The 18,606-nt window shown below is 35.9% G+C and overlaps 1 protein-coding gene across 2 annotated transcripts in view; it reads left to right on the top strand.

Annotated features, from left to right (window-relative positions):
* GABBR2 (gamma-aminobutyric acid type B receptor subunit 2) overlaps nucleotides 1-18,606 on the top strand; it is a 457,582-nt gene that overhangs the window by 219,256 nt on the left and 219,720 nt on the right. For both annotated transcript variants that reach the window (XM_066560586.1, XM_066560578.1), the window contains exons 5-7: nucleotides 1,352-1,417; nucleotides 6,717-6,908; nucleotides 8,036-8,272. In XM_066560586.1, coding sequence (XP_066416683.1) covers nucleotides 1,352-1,417; nucleotides 6,717-6,908; nucleotides 8,036-8,272 — 495 coding nt within the window. The remainder of the gene's footprint in view (nucleotides 1-1,351; nucleotides 1,418-6,716; nucleotides 6,909-8,035; nucleotides 8,273-18,606) is intronic.

Consider the following 18,606-nt stretch of genomic DNA (forward strand, 5'->3'; position numbering starts at 1 on the left):
AATTATTTTTAAAATATGAAAAAAAGAAATAGTAGATGAGGTGAGGTTTTTTTTGTGCATAATTCCTAAATCTATTTATTGTCCTTACAAAAACTGTAGTACTGTTGCTGTAATTTGTATAATTTGTTTGTTTAGTTTCATGTAACCTTGTTAGATTTGTTTATAAAGAATCTAATCCACTTGAAAAAGATTTACATTACTTTATCAGTCTGCAGCTAAATATAAAAATTGAAGAGAAGCAGGCTTACTGAAAATGCACAGGTTCAGAATGAGCAAAGCACATCACATTATTTCTGATTTAAACCATGCTAAGAGTGATACTGTTTTCATGCATTTAATTACAGAGGCATTCTAATATCTTACTGCACTGTCCATCATAATTTTTTCTGCCCAACAAGAAATAAACAGTGAAATTATCTGAGCTAAAAATCTTTGACAAATTGATTTAATTAAAACTGAAATGCTTTTTGCCACTGAAAATCATGCTGAAACATATGTTTCTTTTTTCCTTGGAGAGGGAAAGAGTTATTAGTAATTCTAAACAGGTCTTATATGAAAGAAATGAAAAATTTGATTTGCTCAAGCTTTTGCAGATAATTCTGCCATTGTGTGAAAGAAAAAGTAATGTGAAGCCATAAAAGTGTGTTTTATGGATATTAGAAGTAATTTTTCATGTTAGGGAGAGGTTAGTCCTGTTCCTGGAGAAATATTTTCCTGCATGTGTTCCTATATTTAGGAAGACTCGCTTAATATGTTTCTAAGTATGAAAGTAAAATTGTCTTTGGACTTCAGTCATAGGTTCTTAAACTGTGATGATTTTTTTTAATGTGTGGAGGTGGGGAGGGGGTAGAGAGGGAGTTGACAATGGGTTGTAGTTACTGTGGAGAAGATGTTGTATGTGTAAAACCTTTAAAAATTACTAAAGCAGGTCTAATATCAAGGCATTGAATCCCATAAATCTCATTTCTTAATTTTGCAGTTTTATTTCATGCAGACAATGATAAGTTTATGTCTTCAACTGGTTCTAATACGCAAAATTGTAGAAGAAATAATGCAAAGAAGCAAAAGAATATTTGATATTTTATTGTTACAGAACACTAATATTTGACTGTAGTATCAGTTTTACTCTCATTACTACTATAGACTAATAATTTTCTACATCTCAGCTTTTTTTTTTTTTCTTATGTGGTTCTTCAAGTTCTTGGATTTATAGAAGATGAAATAGTTCTGTGATTATTCTGTCTGCAGCTGTAATCTGTGCTAACTCCCTGCATGATCTGAATGGCCAATTAAAATGGTAGCTGGAAGCTGTGACTGTGTTTAACTGCCCCGTGTTTTATTCCATCTGCAGGGCAATGACGTTCGGATAATCCTTGGCCAGTTTAATGAGGAAATGGCTGTGAAAGTTTTCTGCTGTGTAAGTAAATACATTTAATTGCATATCAGAATAAAGAATGTGCTGCGTTTCATAAAAAAGTAACTTGAGCATAAACATTTCTTCATGGAGTTCAGCTCTGTGAAGTTTTATGTCCAAAAAGAGGTTACACATCTGTAGTTCCATTTCTATTTCAATAAAATAGTTTGTCTTCAGTGAGATTTAGGCATAGATTGCATGGTTAGCTTCTTCTTATTACTTTCCTGTAGTGGAATTAAGTGCTAAATCAAACTTGAGTATTTCTCTTCACATCAGATCCAGGGAAATACTTGCATATGTTGCAGCAGATAGAGAGAGAACTGCAAGATTTCAGTCTTGTCCAGGAGCTGTGTTCTGATGATAATGTCTGTGTGTATGGGCTTGGCATGTTTTGCTTATAAAGAACAAGAAATTCAAGCCAGTTCCTATACATCCTAACTAATCAACACTAATAATTTCTTCTACTGAAAATGTTGCTAATTGTACAGTTGTCCTTCCTATCTGACTGCTGTATGTTTTACATGTATTACATGAAAGCAAATATTAGTTTTTTTAACCATAACAGTAAGACTAGCAAACATAAAATTCCCTATCCTCACCATTTGTTTATGTGAATGTGCTGCAAACTTATCCACTGTTATTGCCATTAAAATTAGCAGAATTAAAATGTGAGTCTATACTTGTACAAGCCAGAAAAAAATTTGAAAGAGAAAGATTTTAGTGGCCTAAGTATTGAGTTCTTAGTCTAAATATTTAGATTAATCCAAGAACACAGTAAATATAATGGAAAAGTAATAATGACAGCATCTAAATTTCCAAATGTTTTTTTTAGCGTTCACTTAGTGAGACAGTTACCTATCCTTGGAAAGAAAGGAAAGGCAGAAGTTCAAAATCTGACTGCTACACGTGTCTCAGATGCATTTTGGCTCTTACTCAGCAGCTGTCCCAGTTGGTGGCAAAATTTGGAAAGGAGATTGTAGAATATATTTGGAAGGAACAAAATCTGTTTTCATCCAAAAGGAAAGCATTATTTTATTTTTCGTTCTTCTCATCTCTTGTAGGTCTTTATTTAGAGATCTTTTTGTACTGCCATTTAAATTGGATTGACAGAGATAATCTCCTATTTTTTCATTCCTGGAAGAAAGAATAGTACTTCTGCAGCCCAGATCCTCCTCAGATCTCTTGGGGTTGGGCTGCATTTCCCCAGCAGAAGGGTTCTGGTCAGAATTATCTTCCAATCCAACATTAGCAAGAGATTGGCCTCATTTCTAGTTGCATTTCTCTAGAATTCTCTTCCAAATCCATGTTTATGTGAGGCCACTGAAGAAATCTTAGAATTCCTTAGAGGGGCAGGCTGTCTTTTAGTCTGCATCACTGTCAAATGAAGGGTTCCAGGGAGAGGATGTCTCTGTCACACGAGCGCCAGCCGCAGGTTTCTGTGGCTACAGTTTGGTGTGAACATGGGAAATGTGCTTAACTATCAGCGGTTTAAAGTGCTGATGGCTGCTTCTAAAGTACATTAGTGTCAAAATAATGAGGTGTATTTTTCTGGAGCCTGGAGAAATCTGAAATATCATGTATTTAGGCTTGTTTAAATGTATGTATGTGAGAGTTTCAGCAGGAGACTGAATACAGGAGAGGGCAGTTCAAAGTAGGTCATTTATATATTAATGCACTACAATATGTCAGAAAGCTTGTTATTATTCATAAAATATATTGTTGACTCATGTACTCCTGCAGATATATGTCTAAGAGCACAGTAATTTATATTTCTCAAGCTTTTAACTCTTCTTTTTCAGGTGTATCTTCAGACTGATTTCACTTGTGATTCCTTGTTATATTCTGCAAGGTTACTGATGTCAGTCAGAAAAAGGCTTTGAGTTTGTTAAAGGAAGATGCTTTTTCCCTAATGCAATATTTATTTTTTTTCCTGATTGTGGTTTTATCCTAAATATAATTTGGTAATGACTTATGCAGGTGGTAAAACCTTTTAAGTTTGCCTCACTTTTCTGCCTGGATTCAGCAGTCATATTCTGTGAGGTTTCCTCAGGATATCCATAGGAGTTTATATAAGATCATAGAGCCATTTAGGTTGTAAAAGACCTTTAAGATGATCAAGTCCAGCCATTAATCCAGCACTGCCAAGTCCACCACTAAGTAATGTCCCTAAGTGCCTCATCTGCACATCTTTTGAATGCCTCCTGTGATGGTGACTCAACCTCTTCCCCGGTCCCTGATAATCCTTTCAGTGAAGAAGTCTTTCTTAATATCAAATCTAAATCACCTCTATTGCAACTTCAGATCATTTCCTCTTTTCCTATTCCTTGTTATTTGGAAGAAGAGACCCACACCCACACCAAAAAATTGGACTAAAAGATAGTAAAATTCAGTAGCAAACTTTAAAAACAGGACGGGACTGGTTCAAGCCAAAGTGAGTCTTTGGCAGGTTTTTCCTGCAAGGATTTAAATAAGTTTAGCTGTTCATTTATCACCAGTGTCAAAAACAGTGAGCAATTTTAGTGGGAAATCTTAGCTTTATAATTCATTTTCACCTCTGTGGGATGAATGTGATGTTTTCTTGGAATAGAAATTAGAGCCTTTTGGTCAAAACTTAATACTTCAACAATCAACAAATTGCCAGTATTTGTTTGCTACACATAAGAAATATCTATTGCACAAATCTCTTTGTTTTAAATAAGCATTTATTTATGGATTCAAACAAGAATGAAATGCTTTAAAGGAAAAAAATTAAAATTCAGTTTCACAAGGGCAAAAAATGTCCATGACAGTTTCCTGGCTGCTTGACAGCAACTCAGGGCTTTGCATTCTACACAGGGCATGGGAGAAAGATTAAGGAAAATGTATGACTACTTTATGCTGTTCTGGTGTTACAAAGCATGTGCAAACCTTCTTCAGCTTGCTTGTTTGCCAAAAAATCTTCCCCTTAGAAACTGAAACTTGTACGTATTGGTCTATGAGCACTCAAACAGCTCAAGAAAGATCCATGTGTTTCAAGTACTTGAATCTTTTAAGCATCAAAATCATCTCCATTTAGCAGAATCAACAGGGAGAAAATGGTGGCAAAAAAAGCATTATTTTGCAATAAGTCTTCTGGGACACAAACACTGGAATGTCTGAATACTGTCAGCTGTGCTGTCACTAGAAAAATCACTGCATGATCATGGTGCTGAGCCTCAGAGGATCTGATTTTCTTCCTACTTTTGCCTTTCCCAGACTACCCTTCAAGCCCTGTCATTCCACCATGTCTCAAAGGAAGAGCTGACAGCTCTTAAAGTGTTTGTTTTGCCTTTTGTTAAACCAGATTGTTGCAGAAATGTGAAAGTGTAACCAGTCTTTCAGGCAACCATGTTGGGAATGATCCCTTGTTTCCAGGATGAAATTTCTGGCTATTTTGAAACTTTCAATTTTCAGCTCATTTTCCAGGGCATTCACAGATTATGCAGGAAACAGTACAAGTGCTTATGCAAACAGAAAATTTCCAGCAGCTCTAATTTCAGAATAGTTCACAGCCAATACTTTCTGGCAACACACAATTTGATACTTTAATCTCTATAGAACAGGGGAAGCTACATAAGACTGTCCTTCTCCAAAAGCACTATTCTGTGTCAGTTTGCATCCTCATGATTCTTAAACTGTCAGATAAAAAACACTGAGTGACTGAAAGGTCTTGAATGACCTAACTGTATAATGCAAACTTTTTTAGAAGGGAGTACTGCAGGATGGAATTGCTGTTTCCCACACAGGTGGCCCTGGAATTCAGTGTCTCCATAGCTGTGCAGGAGTGCTGGTGGGTAGGAGGACAGAAGCAGATATGTTTCTGGAAGGGCAGAATTAGCAAGCAAGAGAAAGACAAACTGTTTATGTGGATTGTGGAATAAGTAATATATGAGATGTAAGACGCCAGGTTTCAGACAGGACTTTCAAGCAGCATTGTATACAAAGGCATGAAATTTGATTTTGTATGAACAAAAGCTTCTGCAACCAGGGGCCAAATAAATCTGCTTTGTGCACAATGCTGTTATGAACTGAGCTGGCACCATTATAATAGACTTCACAGATTTAAAGCCCAGTTTTAATTTGGGTATTAACATATTTAGGAGGTTTTCCTATTTCATATATTCTGTTATTGATCTTTATTTCTCTGATAGGCTTTTTGTATGATCTTTGGGATACTTTTCAAAACAGTTATTTCAGAATGACTAATATGTCCTGTTTGCATTATTATCATTTCCTCCTTACGTAATATTTTTTGTGAAAAAGAAGCAGTTTTCCTGTCAAGAGCTCTAAGCTTGCGCCATGTATTTCTAAAAATTAAGATTTTTATCTTAGGCCTTCTATCTCAAGTATTGCTTATATTTGGAGCCAAAGAAGCATGAAACATGCAGTTTTGAAATGGAGTCTGACTGAAATGTCAAAAGAAAAATACTTAGTTGCAAGACAGTGCGCGAAACATCTGAGATAAAATTTGCTAATTTTATCCTAAAACACTCTTCCCAATCAAAGAGAATATTTGAGAATACATCAGCTTTTAGGTACAACAGCATATGTGCCTAATTAAGAAAGTATTTCTGTTTCCTGTTATATGTATCTGCTGAGTATTGAAAGGAGCTAACTATAATCTCAGGATCTTGGATTATAGTTGGCTGTATTCAGTATTACAACATTTCATATGAAGAAAGATCTTGCTGAGAAAAAAAAATCATTAAGTTTTTGCTCTATCAATTCACTATTCACTCATGCTCCACAGAAGGAACTGCTAATTTAATGTTACTGTGGTCTGATTTTAGCAGTCACCTAATTCATATTTGCCACATGTGATTTGATGATGCCTATGATCCAAGTTTTCTTGTAATCTAGTCCTTAGACTGATTTAAGGGTGATAATTACTTAATTTAAATGTGGTAGCATGGTAGTTCTATCACTCGTGTAATAGTTCTGTTATAAAGAACTTTCTGTGGAAAGCTGTGCCTTCTGTTTGTGTTGTTCTTTAACTCCCTCAGTTCTAGAACACAGTTTCATTTTTCTGTTTTTTTAGGAAATGATCCCCTGAAAGAAAAACAGGGTTCAGTAAATTCTCATTTCCTGAATTCTAAAGTCAGGAGTCTTCAAAAAAGTCTCCATTATTAGCAAATAATTATTCTAAACTTTTTAAATAGTTGTGTGCTCCAATTACACCATCATGTCATTAATAATAAAAAAAAATTAACCGAAAGCAATTGGTTTTATGTTCAATACCTCTATTACAAAGTCCATTATATTTTCTGTTTTTCTTTTTTTGCAGGCTTATGATGAAGAAATGTATGGCAGCAAATATCAGTGGATTATTCCAGGGTGGTATGAAAATCTTTGGTGGGAAGCCTGGATTAATTCCTCACAGTGTCTCAGCAAAAATCTTCTTACAGCCATGGAAGGTTATATTGGAGTGGATTTTGAGCCTCTCAGCTCAAAAACTAATAAGACCATATCAGGAAGGGTTAGTATTTTTCTTCCATCTATTTTACTGTACCATCAATTATCTCACTGCAGGGCTGGCACAGTAAATCACCAAGGAAGGAGGTGAAGCTAAAGGGCTCTTCTACCAAGTGACCTGGAAGTCATCACAGTTAGTTTCACTTCTTTCCAGTAGTTAGCAATTTTAAAATATTTCAAAACCAAATCTAATTCTCTACAGGGTAAGAAAGCAGTGAAGTCCCTTGCTTCAAATCTGCCCTCCTCCCTCAGTCTGAACATTATAGTTCAGATGTACATTAAAGTTTGAATTACAGTCTTTAGTATCATGTACTGTGTCACTTCAAGTTAAATAGTTAAGCACAGAAACAGAAAACTCTTATAATTAAACCTATTCTGCAAATGGCCAATTTGAATGGTGATTTGTGTCTCTCAGAACTAGGGAGCAGGAGGTGAGGCTTGTTTTAAATATAAAAATATGTGGTATTTCCATAAAGTACATAAAATTTTATCACAGAACAAATCCATACAAGCTCTGACCAATGAATAAACATGCCTGATTTTGCTGCTTTTCATCTTTTTTTTCCATCTGCCTTTCATGCCTTGCTGAGTGAGCATGAAAGGCAACTTTACTGAAGGGTAGCTCATCATACAATGGCACACCATCCAGAATATAGTGAACTTGTAAAATATAGACAAATTGCCACTCAAAATTTCATACTGAGCAAACAGTTGCTCAAGTAAGGGTTATTTGATTTGTGTTATCCTGTAAAGTGTAATCAAACCACTAATTTGCAGGGATAGAGACTTATTCCCTGTTCCAGTATTAGGGCTCACCAGTGTACAGTTTTGGTTGAACTGGACCCTTTTGTACAAAAGTAAAATAAAGTAAGTTGTCATTTATACAGTGAGGCAGTACAACTGCTTTCAGTATCTCTGCCTCCTAGTTCTGCTTCCCAATCTCACCAGCAGTTTTTAAACCAAGCAATACATGTTTCTTGAATTTTCTTTCATAATTTTTATTTTGGAGGCCTTTTCTGCATTAGTTATGCACATCTCTAAATTGAGGGGTGCAGCTCGAGGTGTTGGTTTAGATTCAACTCTGTAAAAGATTAAGTATTGAGGTAAAACTGAATTTTATCTCCTCTGTAGACTCCACAGCAGTATGAAAAGGAATACAACGCTAGACGTGGTGATGGGCAATCCAGCAAATTTCATGGTTATGCCTATGATGGAATATGGGTGATTGCCAGGACTCTACAGAGGGCAATGAATTACCTGAATTCCACCAACAAGCACCAAAAAATTGAAGATTTTAACTACTCAAATCAAAAACTCGGCAACATTTTTCTGAATGCTATGAATGAAACCAGGTTCTTTGGAGTAACGGTAAGTCCTCACCAGATAATTGTGGGATGCAGGAGGCTTGTGATTTTGTGTCAGTAATTGAAACAAGAATTAAATATTAAGTACTCATGAAAAAGAAACAGAGTTGTTTATTTCTTCTATTTCAGAGCTTCCAGTTCACCTTTATATTAAAAATTAATGCCTTGACAGTCTTGCTCATTACCTGTCTTCAGATGCCAAGGGATGACAGTGTACAATTCCTGAGTTATCAGATTTTTAAGCATGAATGTCATCTAAATTAACAAATCAGAGTAGTCTCAAGGGAACCACAAGTTTTGCAAGCTGCAGTGACCTTTTAAGCAAATTTTTTTAGCAGTTAAGTAGTAGCTGGAATGTGATCTGACAATACATATTTCTCTCCATCATTTAGGTTTGGAAGTAGGCTATAGTACACTGTCTCTAACTCCAGTGCTGTACATCCTAGATATTCTTGCAGCATGCTTCAGTTGTGATTAAAATTTATTTATAATTTGTATTTTTTCACAGTTAAGTACAAAGCATGCTCAGATTGACTTAAGAACTGCTCATATACAATAGTATCTTCATTCTGGTTTCAATTGTACAATTGCAAACCCTTAGTATTTTCTTTTTAATTTATTTACTTCTTCTGCTTTTTAGCAGAGTAAAACAGGTGATAAGGCGATAGGAGTGTGGTCTTAAAGCTTCTTAATTACTTAGTTGTATCTGAGGCAGCATCAGTTGGAAGTTAGTGGTGCATATGTGTTCAGAAGTCTGCAGACCTCAGCAGGAGAGATGAGCAGGCTCCATTTCAGGGAAAATGGTCTTTGGAGTTTGCAATAGCTGCAACAAGGAGCCTACTGGAACATGCTTAGTTGAGCAGTGTGCTTGGTCTGCAATATGGCTAGATAAGGAAAACGGTGTTTGAATAAAGATGTGTTTCAGTGGTGCACAGAGGGGCATCTCCTTGCAGCAAAAGCATGGAGAAGGTTGGAGGGAGCTGGTGAAATCCTGTCCCCATGTTAGAACAAACTGCCTTGGATATCAATTAACATCTAAATACATTGAAGTACCAGAACTAAGGTTGTCATACATGTCATAAACTGGTTCAAGGAGGAAATGCCTGCAGAAATGCATCAGCAAGGTGTAAAGGCTCAACCTTTTGATGTCCTTGTTAATTGCTGAAAAAGCTTTCTGTGATGTGGTACACACAGAAACTAATTCAGAATTTCTAAGTAAAAACCAACCATATGGCAAGAAAATACTTGTAACTAGTTGCTTGTACAATATAAATTTTGCTTTCTTTTTACACTGAATTAGACTGAAAGTTTCAGCAAAAGAATTTGTTGTTCCATTGAATCCACAGTAGGGCTGGATCTTTGATGAGGCTTTCAGACAGTAGAAGCTATGAACCAGACTCTGCAGGAACTCAGTTATATTTGTCCTTCATTATTCCATGTACGGTATCTATCAATAGGCTTGAAATTGAATACTGCTGTGTAGTTACTTTTTGTTTTGTTTTGGTTTTGTTTGTTTTTTTTATTTTCCTTATCCTTTTTGCCTTCTGTTTAGTTTTGCAGCCAGTTATGGTGAAATTGATAGTTTTCATTAGCATTGCTTAATTACCCTTCACTGCTTCCACTCCAACAACAACAAAAAAACCCCAACAAAATCAAACCCAAAAAAATCTAAGATTGAAAGAAAGCCCTTTTTTACTAGTTTCAGAGACACCAGCAAAATCTCACAAGCATCCCTTTAGGGAGGGAATGAATCAAAGCTTCAACAGCCACATTCAGCTATGTTTGCTTACTTTATTGTCTCATGTATAATGGTTTTCAGAGAAATTTCTGCATGATTATTCACTGTATTTAATACCTGTCTGAGGTGCTTGGTAAAATATTTCTCTTTATCATTGTTCAACCAAATCATAATGACAATGCAAAACCCAGATCTGGTAATTGCAAGGATCATGCTTCCTGTCCCTGTAATCCACAAAAACATTTTATTGAGAGACATATGGAGAGAAGAAAGCCTATAGCAACTACGCTTTCTTAGGGCATAATTACAACACACAATGCTCAAGCTTTTCCAGACAGCATGGAGAAAAAAGAGTTTTAAAAGAATATTAATTATTTTGCATTTTATTGTTCAGAAAGTTGAAGCTGAAGGAGCAGATTGATTTTTACCAGAAATACTTTAAAACTTTTTATTCTTCAGTCTAATAAATTGCTGTCATTTGTAACCTAATTTAAAACTTTCACTGGAATGTGAGTTTTAAGTCTTGGAGTGCTAAATCTAATTTCATTTTTTCCAGAATTTCTCTTTTAATATAAATTTTTTTACAGTCTATTTTTAAAAACTTATTCTAAACAGGAAAAGGACATTCCTTTATTCAAGATTATCTGTGCCAAATATAAAGTGAATTTTGGAAAAAAAAAGAAGAAACCAAAGGGAGGCTAAATCTTATCAATATTCAAAGACTCATCCAATAATAAACTATGTTGTTATTTGTTAGATTAGAAAAGATAAACAAGAAGCTGTAGACAAGAATCTAAAAGTGGAAAATCTACTAAGTAGCTTTCTCTATGCTTTCTGTGAATATGATATCAGAAACACTGTCATGTAATAAATAATAAATCCCTTTACCCAGTTTTCATTTTCTTTGAAATTATTTATAGAAGACAACACCATTGAGTGGGGAGGGAGTTGTGGAATTTTTTAAACAATTTAGAAAAGACTTGAGATGAAGTGTGCTGGTTACTAATTATATGGAATATAATTCTTTCAACTTTCTGGGTTTTTTAAATTTTTTAAATTTTTAAAAATTTTCAAGGAGACAGCATTTAGAAAATAGATAAGGCTATTGCCCAGAGACTTGACATGACAAATCCTATTTTTATGCATCAGAAACTCAGTACAAAATGTTATTTATTCTAATTCTGCTGTCAGAAATTAGTGGAAGGGAAATTATGGATATTCTTTAAATATTCCTGAGGGTTCTGCTCTCTTTCTGGATTTTTTTTCTTATCAAATTGATTTCTTCTGTTATTTTACCTTCATACTTATCAGACTTATAATCATGTTGATTACCATATAAATTTCTTGTGTATTCTGAATACAGAGCAGGAAAACATAGATTTGGTGTTTCATCAGAAAAGAGTAATACAGCTATCTGCTACACTTTTTAAAAGATAAACTGGACACTGTTTTACAGGTGGAAAAGGATTTTGTGATGAGAAATGCAAAACAAAAGACCTGCAGGGATCCTCCTACAGTTTTGTTAATCTGAATGTCCTAATTCTGGAGGACGTTCAGATTCACTGGTGTTGGCCATTTTCCAATTGAATGAGACATTTCATGGTTAGAATGGCCCCTCTGCAATGACCAGCTTTCAGGACAGGAGTGCTTCTGATTTGGGACTAGCTTGGCTTTCATGGTGTGCATCTTTCTAATTTCCTTACTTATCAGACCACTTGATTGGTTATAAATGAGAAAGTTGCTAATACTAAAAAAAAAATGAAGGATTTTTAACTTCTTGTTCCCACTTTTCTTAATCCAGATAGAGTCATTTGTAGAAACTGAGTGCAACACTACCCTTGTGATTTATAAAGTGCTAGGTCCTGTCTCCTTGCTAAATATATTCCTCTTCTCAAATAGTACACATTCTTTCTGATAACTTGAGTGCCAGAAAATGGAAGAAAAGAAGTGTTTACACAGGTTTTTTTGAGACAGTTTTGATGTCTGAGGAGTTCCCTGATGTAGTTGGTAGAGGCACTGGAAGTAATTTAGATTTGCAAGATCAGCTGAAGTCTCTGCTGAACTGTTACTGCTTTAAATCAGTACAGAGTGATAAAGTGATGGGAAAAAATATATGTCTGGGAAATGTATATATATGCATTTCAATTCTATAGCATTTTTCAGCATTCCACCTATAACATGTTCATCATGTATGTGTGAAAGCTGAGGAGAATTCTCCACAGAGTCAGAATGATTCTCCTAAAGCAAGAATTCTCCCTTGTTTGTCTAAGGGATAATTAAAAAAGAAAAAGGAGGAAAAGTCAAACTTTATTTTGTGCAATGCTACCATAATATAGTTTGGAGGCTTTATAATTAGTGAAGAATTAGTGCTGTCTTCTCAGGATACCAAATCATATTTATTGTATACTGAATCAAAACCCATCTAGAGAATAGATGGATTTTATTTTAGTCATTTTTTCCCTTTTTTCTTCTCTTCGTAGAGACTATGGATGACTACACAGTAAATTAAAATTGCAGCAATACTTATATTTGTTAGCAAAAAAATGTTGGTTATACTTGGAAAGATGTCATAGGATAGTTTATGTTGGAAGGGACTTTAAAGGCCATCTAGTTCCATCCCCTCTCAGAGCATCATCCAACCTGTCCTTGAACACTTTGAGGGATGGAGCATCCATGATTTCTTTGGGCTACCTGTTCCAGTTCCTCAGCACCTTCACAGCAAAGAATTTCTTCCTAATACCTAATTTAAATCTGTTCTCTTTCTGTTGGAGTCCATTTGCCCTTATCCCATCACTGCATCCCCTTGTAAATAGTTGCTCTGCAGTTTTCTTGTTGATTCCGTTTAGGCACTGCAAGGCTGCCATATTAAATACCACATTTGTTCTCAGGATATTAGAAGTTTGTTTTGGTTCCATGGGGGAGCCAAGTATTGGGAAAAAAATGCATGTCAGAGGGATTTTTTTAATTCCTTTTTTATTCAAAACATGGCACTATTTTTTAAAAATTTTTTTCTGTATTTTTTATTTGCTAAACCTTTGTCACTGATGTGAAGTCATGAATATTACCATTCTCACTGATTTGTGCCTGAACTGTTGCAGCGGGGTGTTCTGCTTCTTGCATTTATTGCTATTATCTGTTATTGTAAATCAAGTTTCAAAATTGTTAATTTATTTCACATCCTTATAACCTTCTATTATTTCTGTGTAATGGAAAAAGAATTGCAGTGGAGGAGTGAGAAAATTAAATACAGTGTTGTCTTTTCCTTTTATGTCAGCCAGAGACTAGCACAGTAGGATAAAATTCCATCACAGTAGCTGCTGCACAATTGAAACCACAGCCATGAAATAGCTTTCAAGTCTGTCCCTGGCATCCTGCATTTGAATGAATCTAGTCATATTTCATAACTGGAAAAATGCTTATTTATATGACGTTTGCTTTGTATTTTGATGCTGATTATTTCTGAAAATTTATCTTAGCAGCTTGCCTCCAACTTCCAGGCTTCAGAAGCCACTGTGCTGAACAGGAATCTCAGAAATACAGGACGTGTTAGCAATGGAATAGGTACAGGAGAAAGTATTTATTTAATGTCATCCTGGAAAAATAACATACCCAAGAAGCTTAAATTAAAAAATGTGTCAGTCTTTGGCAGAGAATCAGATAAAATTAGCATGGACTTCGGCAGGATTAATTTATCCTTAAAATGGGAGTCTAGCAAACATTTCTGTTAGTAGCATTGATCAGGGGGGCTAATTTTGCATGAATGGTTCTGAATTATGCCTCAAGAGCTATTTATACCTGCAGTTAAATTTTCTTTGTTGGCATGGCTGAGGTAGGGTGAATAGTAAAAATATTGGGGGGAGGGCAGAAATTTCCATCAAACAGTTTCTTGTTAATATAGAATAGAGCTTTAAATGAACGTTTAGTTTTATAAAAGGGGGAGGGGGGTAGAGGATTAGTGTGCAGTGGAATACTTAACACTATAAAGACGTCTGTTACTGAGAAATGCTTTTAAATGTTCAGTCAAATTCAACTTAATTTTGAGCATTTGAAAATTTCTTGTTGGACATTAACCATAATTGGCTGATTTGAGGGAGTACAAAAAGCTAGCAAAACACATAGTCAGGAAGATCTATAAATGTATGCACATAAGCACACACTCACAACCCCACCAACTCTTGGCAAATCTCAGTTTTTTTCCTACATCTGACCCTGCGAGTGTGACCTGTTCTGAATTTAATGCCTTTCCATATTTCAGAACTTGATTCCTGTTAGGCCATTTCTTGTGTAGCACAAAAAAGAAAAGCACTTGGGATCTGGATGTGTGCAAGATCCCCTACAGAGCTTTCTGGTTTTCTTGAACCTTGAATCTCCATTTATCTGAGAAGAGATAAATATGATGAATCTCTTACTACATTACTCCCTCCTGACTTCCAGTAAATTATCCAACTCCCATGAGCCAGTGAGAGCAGTACAGTGGGTTGGTGAACTAATTTGCTTTCTATGTGGCCAGTTCATTTAGGAGACTCCTCAAAAGAGAGAGCTGATAAACTAAGCCATCAGCAAGTTTGCATAAGGTCATAAACAATGTTTGCTCATTAGGAAAATTCATTGCAAATGTTTTCATCTGCCAACAGTGTAAAACTGCTTACAAAAGGAAATAGTAACTTTTAGAAATGAGATCTGAAATTAACTGTGACATTTCAAAGATTAGCCCTCAAGCTAATCAGCAGTTGACGATTTAATAGTTGTAGTAGGTGTCAAATAAAAAAGGCTTTTGTCTGAAGTTGTAGAACAGTTACTGCAGCATCTGTCATTTTAATAGCTGGATATTTGATGAAAATAAGTGAACAACATACATTTATAGAAAAGCTAGTAAAACATTTTCTGCCTGATATCTCTTAGCTTCCTCTGCTTTTGTATTTAATTTTGTCTGTATCTAGACAGTGTTTAACATAATGCTTAGTATGCCCTAGAAGTTGCTTTGTTACTTCTTTTTGTACAAAGAGTGGAAGTCCCTACAAATAATAAAGAAACAAAGCTCAAGGGAAGGTTATTGCACTGTCTGAGTGGTGGTGCAGGTTTGTACGTCACAGGGTAGCTCTCTTCAAGCTTCTATAGAAAGCAAGTGCATTTCAGTAGTACCACAACCTTGGATTTTTTTTCTCAAGTGTGATTTGGTTTTTAGCTGCATGTTTCTAATCAACCTTTTGCTTATATGTTGGGATTGCTTTTTTTTTTCTTTTGTTTTGTTTTTCGTGTCTGTATTCCTTGAATTTGAAGGGTGAAAAGACTAAAGAAAAAGGTTAAATTTATGAAAGCTCTGTCCTGCTCTAGATCAGCAGTTAATCTGGGAGAGGGCATTGATGGTTTCAAAGCAACTTTTCAAGACAGTTTATTCCTTTGCCAGTTGGATTTGTCTGAAATTGTTACAGAGGGCACTTTGAAAATAGCAAGATATTGAAAGAGTGGGCAGTATGTATGTGTTGGACAGGCAACATGGAACTAGGGGTTCTGGTGTCTGTTGAATAAGCAGGACACTGTTTTTCTTGATGATTAGATAGCCTTTTGTCTTCTGCTTAATCAGAAATACTGCTAGGTAGATTCCTTTGCCACCTCTTCACCATCTATCAGAAAAAGAAGGAAAAATGTTATGTGCCCTCTATCACTGCATTAAAGCCCTGTGTCCTGCTGCAACAAGTTGGGATTTTTTATATGAGAGAAAGTGTTGTGTGCCTACTGAAAAAGGGTGATAGGATAAAATTCTACAGATGCTTATGGAGAAATGTCCTTGCAACAAGTGTACCATTGAAATGTCATCTCCTAAAATTATAGAAAATCTGGAGTAGCTCCATCCACCTGTACTGTGACTTCAAACCATGTCAGTATCTTGTCATCAGTCACAGATGACACATCAGTGTGGATCTCTGGTGATGATCCTGTATCACCCAGAAAATATCAGCACCACTCTTCATCATATGCAAGTCCATAAAAACAGTTCAGAGTTTGCAATATATGCTGTAAGAACTGCTTTGACAGAGTCTGCCCTGCAATAATTAGCCAAAATGAAAATGTGGTGAAAGGCATGTGGTGTTGACAATGTTGCAAATTTCTAAATTTCTATTTGGAATTTCTCAGTTTCTGTCACTGATTGGCAGGTACAGCGCCCCTAGAAAGGACTGAAACATTGCTGTAAAGGGATATGCAGAAGGAAAGTGGAGTGTGATGGAGAAGGGAAAGTCTGAAGTGCTTTAGCTGCACTGGGACCTGTTGCAGTTCTCGGTAGCAGCTGTAGCACACAGTGTGTCAGTCACTACAGCAGCCTGGCAAACAACTGTCTGGAGAGCTGTGATTACGTAGCACAGGTTAAAATTATTTCAAGCCCCTTTCAAGTAATGTCTGTAAAGGAGGACTGCTCCTTCCCCAAGAGAGAAATAACTTGAGTGCAGAGGGAACAGATGAAGTGTCAGCAGGGTCTGAGTTCTGGGCGGAGAGGCCCTGGAGAGGAATTATATCCATAGCTATGTCCCCAGCCCGCACACATGCTTTTTTAAGAACAATGATTCTGGAAAGGAAGACTGCAGGAGAATGTGTACTTAGGAGAATATAATGGGAAGGAAAAAGATTTCCTGGAAGGCTCTTTTCTAATCTGCATCACTGAACAGTTCTGAGTTTCCAGTCTCTAGTGTCTCTTGTTCTAGTTCTGATTTGTTTGTTAGTGCTTAGACTTTAATGAACATCTTCTTACCTGACTATGCATTTCCTGAAATTGATTTTACTGTCTTTGTTGAAGAGCAGATCAGCAACAGATTATGTCAATTCCACAGAAATATGTCCAGATAAGCCAGGTGTGCATGGACCATGTGTTTAGTAGCTGAGCCATATAAGTATGTACTAGATGCAGCTTGATGGTCTTGAAGAGCCAGCGAGGCTCTTTTATGGTTACCTGGCAGATGGTGTGTGACTCATACAGGTGCAGGCTGGTACAGGCACAGCTCAACCTCCATACTGCCAGGTGTGAATGCAGTGAAGCTTAGGCAAAAAAAAAAAAAATCAAAAAAAAAAATATGGATCATGGGCATTCCAGAGCAACACTTTTTTTCAGTGTATAGTTATTCCTGCATTTGGTGTCCCTAAGAAGGAAAAAAGATGTATGGCAAATTAAGGGATGTTAACATTTCTGTCTGATACATCTCCATTTGAAATGACAAGCAAAGACATCTTATACGGATGTTTCCAAGCCCTCAGGTGCCCAGTGGTTTGGGGATGAAAACCACCAAACAGAGCCTTGAAGTGCAGCATATTCTCTCAGTGGGCACAGTGGTCACATTAGGTATCCTGCATCAGCCTCAGTCTGTAAACTCTTTCCTCAGGGCTACATCTGATTTATATCCCTTCCCTCCTAGAATAGAGCTCTAGAGAAGTACCTGGTTTAGCTTAATATTTGGGATATGAATGCTCTTCTGTCATGATTCTAGAGTTAAAAACCACTATTATTTTGGAGTTAACATATTTTAGAAACCATATAAAACTGAATTCCTGAGTGCTTGAGGGAATTGCAGTTCTTTTATTTTCCATGGGAACAGATGTTAGCACTGCTGCCTTGGGATTGTTCCAGCTCTGGTAATTCTGTTCTGTGTACCTAAAACTCTCACTGAGGTTTCAGATGGATGAGGAAGTTATTATTTACTAGCCTTTCACCAGGACTCCTCTGGGACAATAAATGCCTTTAAGATGCAAAATTTTAGTATTACTGTTCTCCCTTCTCTAAGTAGACTTTCATTTTAATATTATTTCACTGTAAAGGCAAAATATAATAAGATTTTGTTGTTTGAGCCTCTTCTTGTTTCAATCAGGGACAAATCCCTTTTAGCTTCATCATGAGCAGGAGGCAGTTCTTACCTAGCAAAGTGCTCTAATTAACAATTTGAAAATATAACTCAAAACCTTAATCTAAAATCGTTTTTGCTCACAGAAAATGTAGGAGAAACTTCTTTTGAGATGCTGTCTGGAATTAGTGGAGGTATTTTAAGAGTGCTGATCAGGTGTATTGCTGTAAGTTAGTAATGAATGATTAGGCTCAAGAGCTCGTTCAAGTGCATTTGGAGAATGTGTTGAGTGTACTATATGGAATTACACAGCTCAGATATCAAATAAATGTGAGTGATTAAAATAATGGGGTGGAGTTTAGCAATTTAAAAATAATGTCTAGTGATGACTATAAGAGCCTGAGACTTTAAGTGCAGATCATGTAAATCAAAGAAATGCTGAATGTTTTGGCGATTGGTTGGGCTCATTGTATATATTCTTTTGGATCAACAGTGTAATTCTTCACTGGGTATCAGATGGCTGGGAAAATGAAACATGGAAAAAAGATAAATGAGAAATCTCAAAGCATACAAACAATATTCTGAAGGCTGAAGCAATAGGAAGAATATTCATAAGCCAGTTTGTTGAAATCTCAAGAATGTGTTTTCTACTGTTTTTTGAAGAGCTTTCATCATACTACTCCAAAATCTTCTCAACATCTGCTTTTCTTGAGCATTTAGAGAATGAGTAAAGCTCATAAATTATAAATACAATTCTAAATGTAGTTAGATCTG

The sequence above is a fragment of the Molothrus aeneus genome, chromosome 1 (genome assembly GCF_037042795.1).
Source record: "Molothrus aeneus isolate 106 chromosome 1, BPBGC_Maene_1.0, whole genome shotgun sequence".
In the NCBI taxonomy this organism is placed as follows: Eukaryota; Metazoa; Chordata; class Aves; order Passeriformes; family Icteridae; genus Molothrus; species Molothrus aeneus.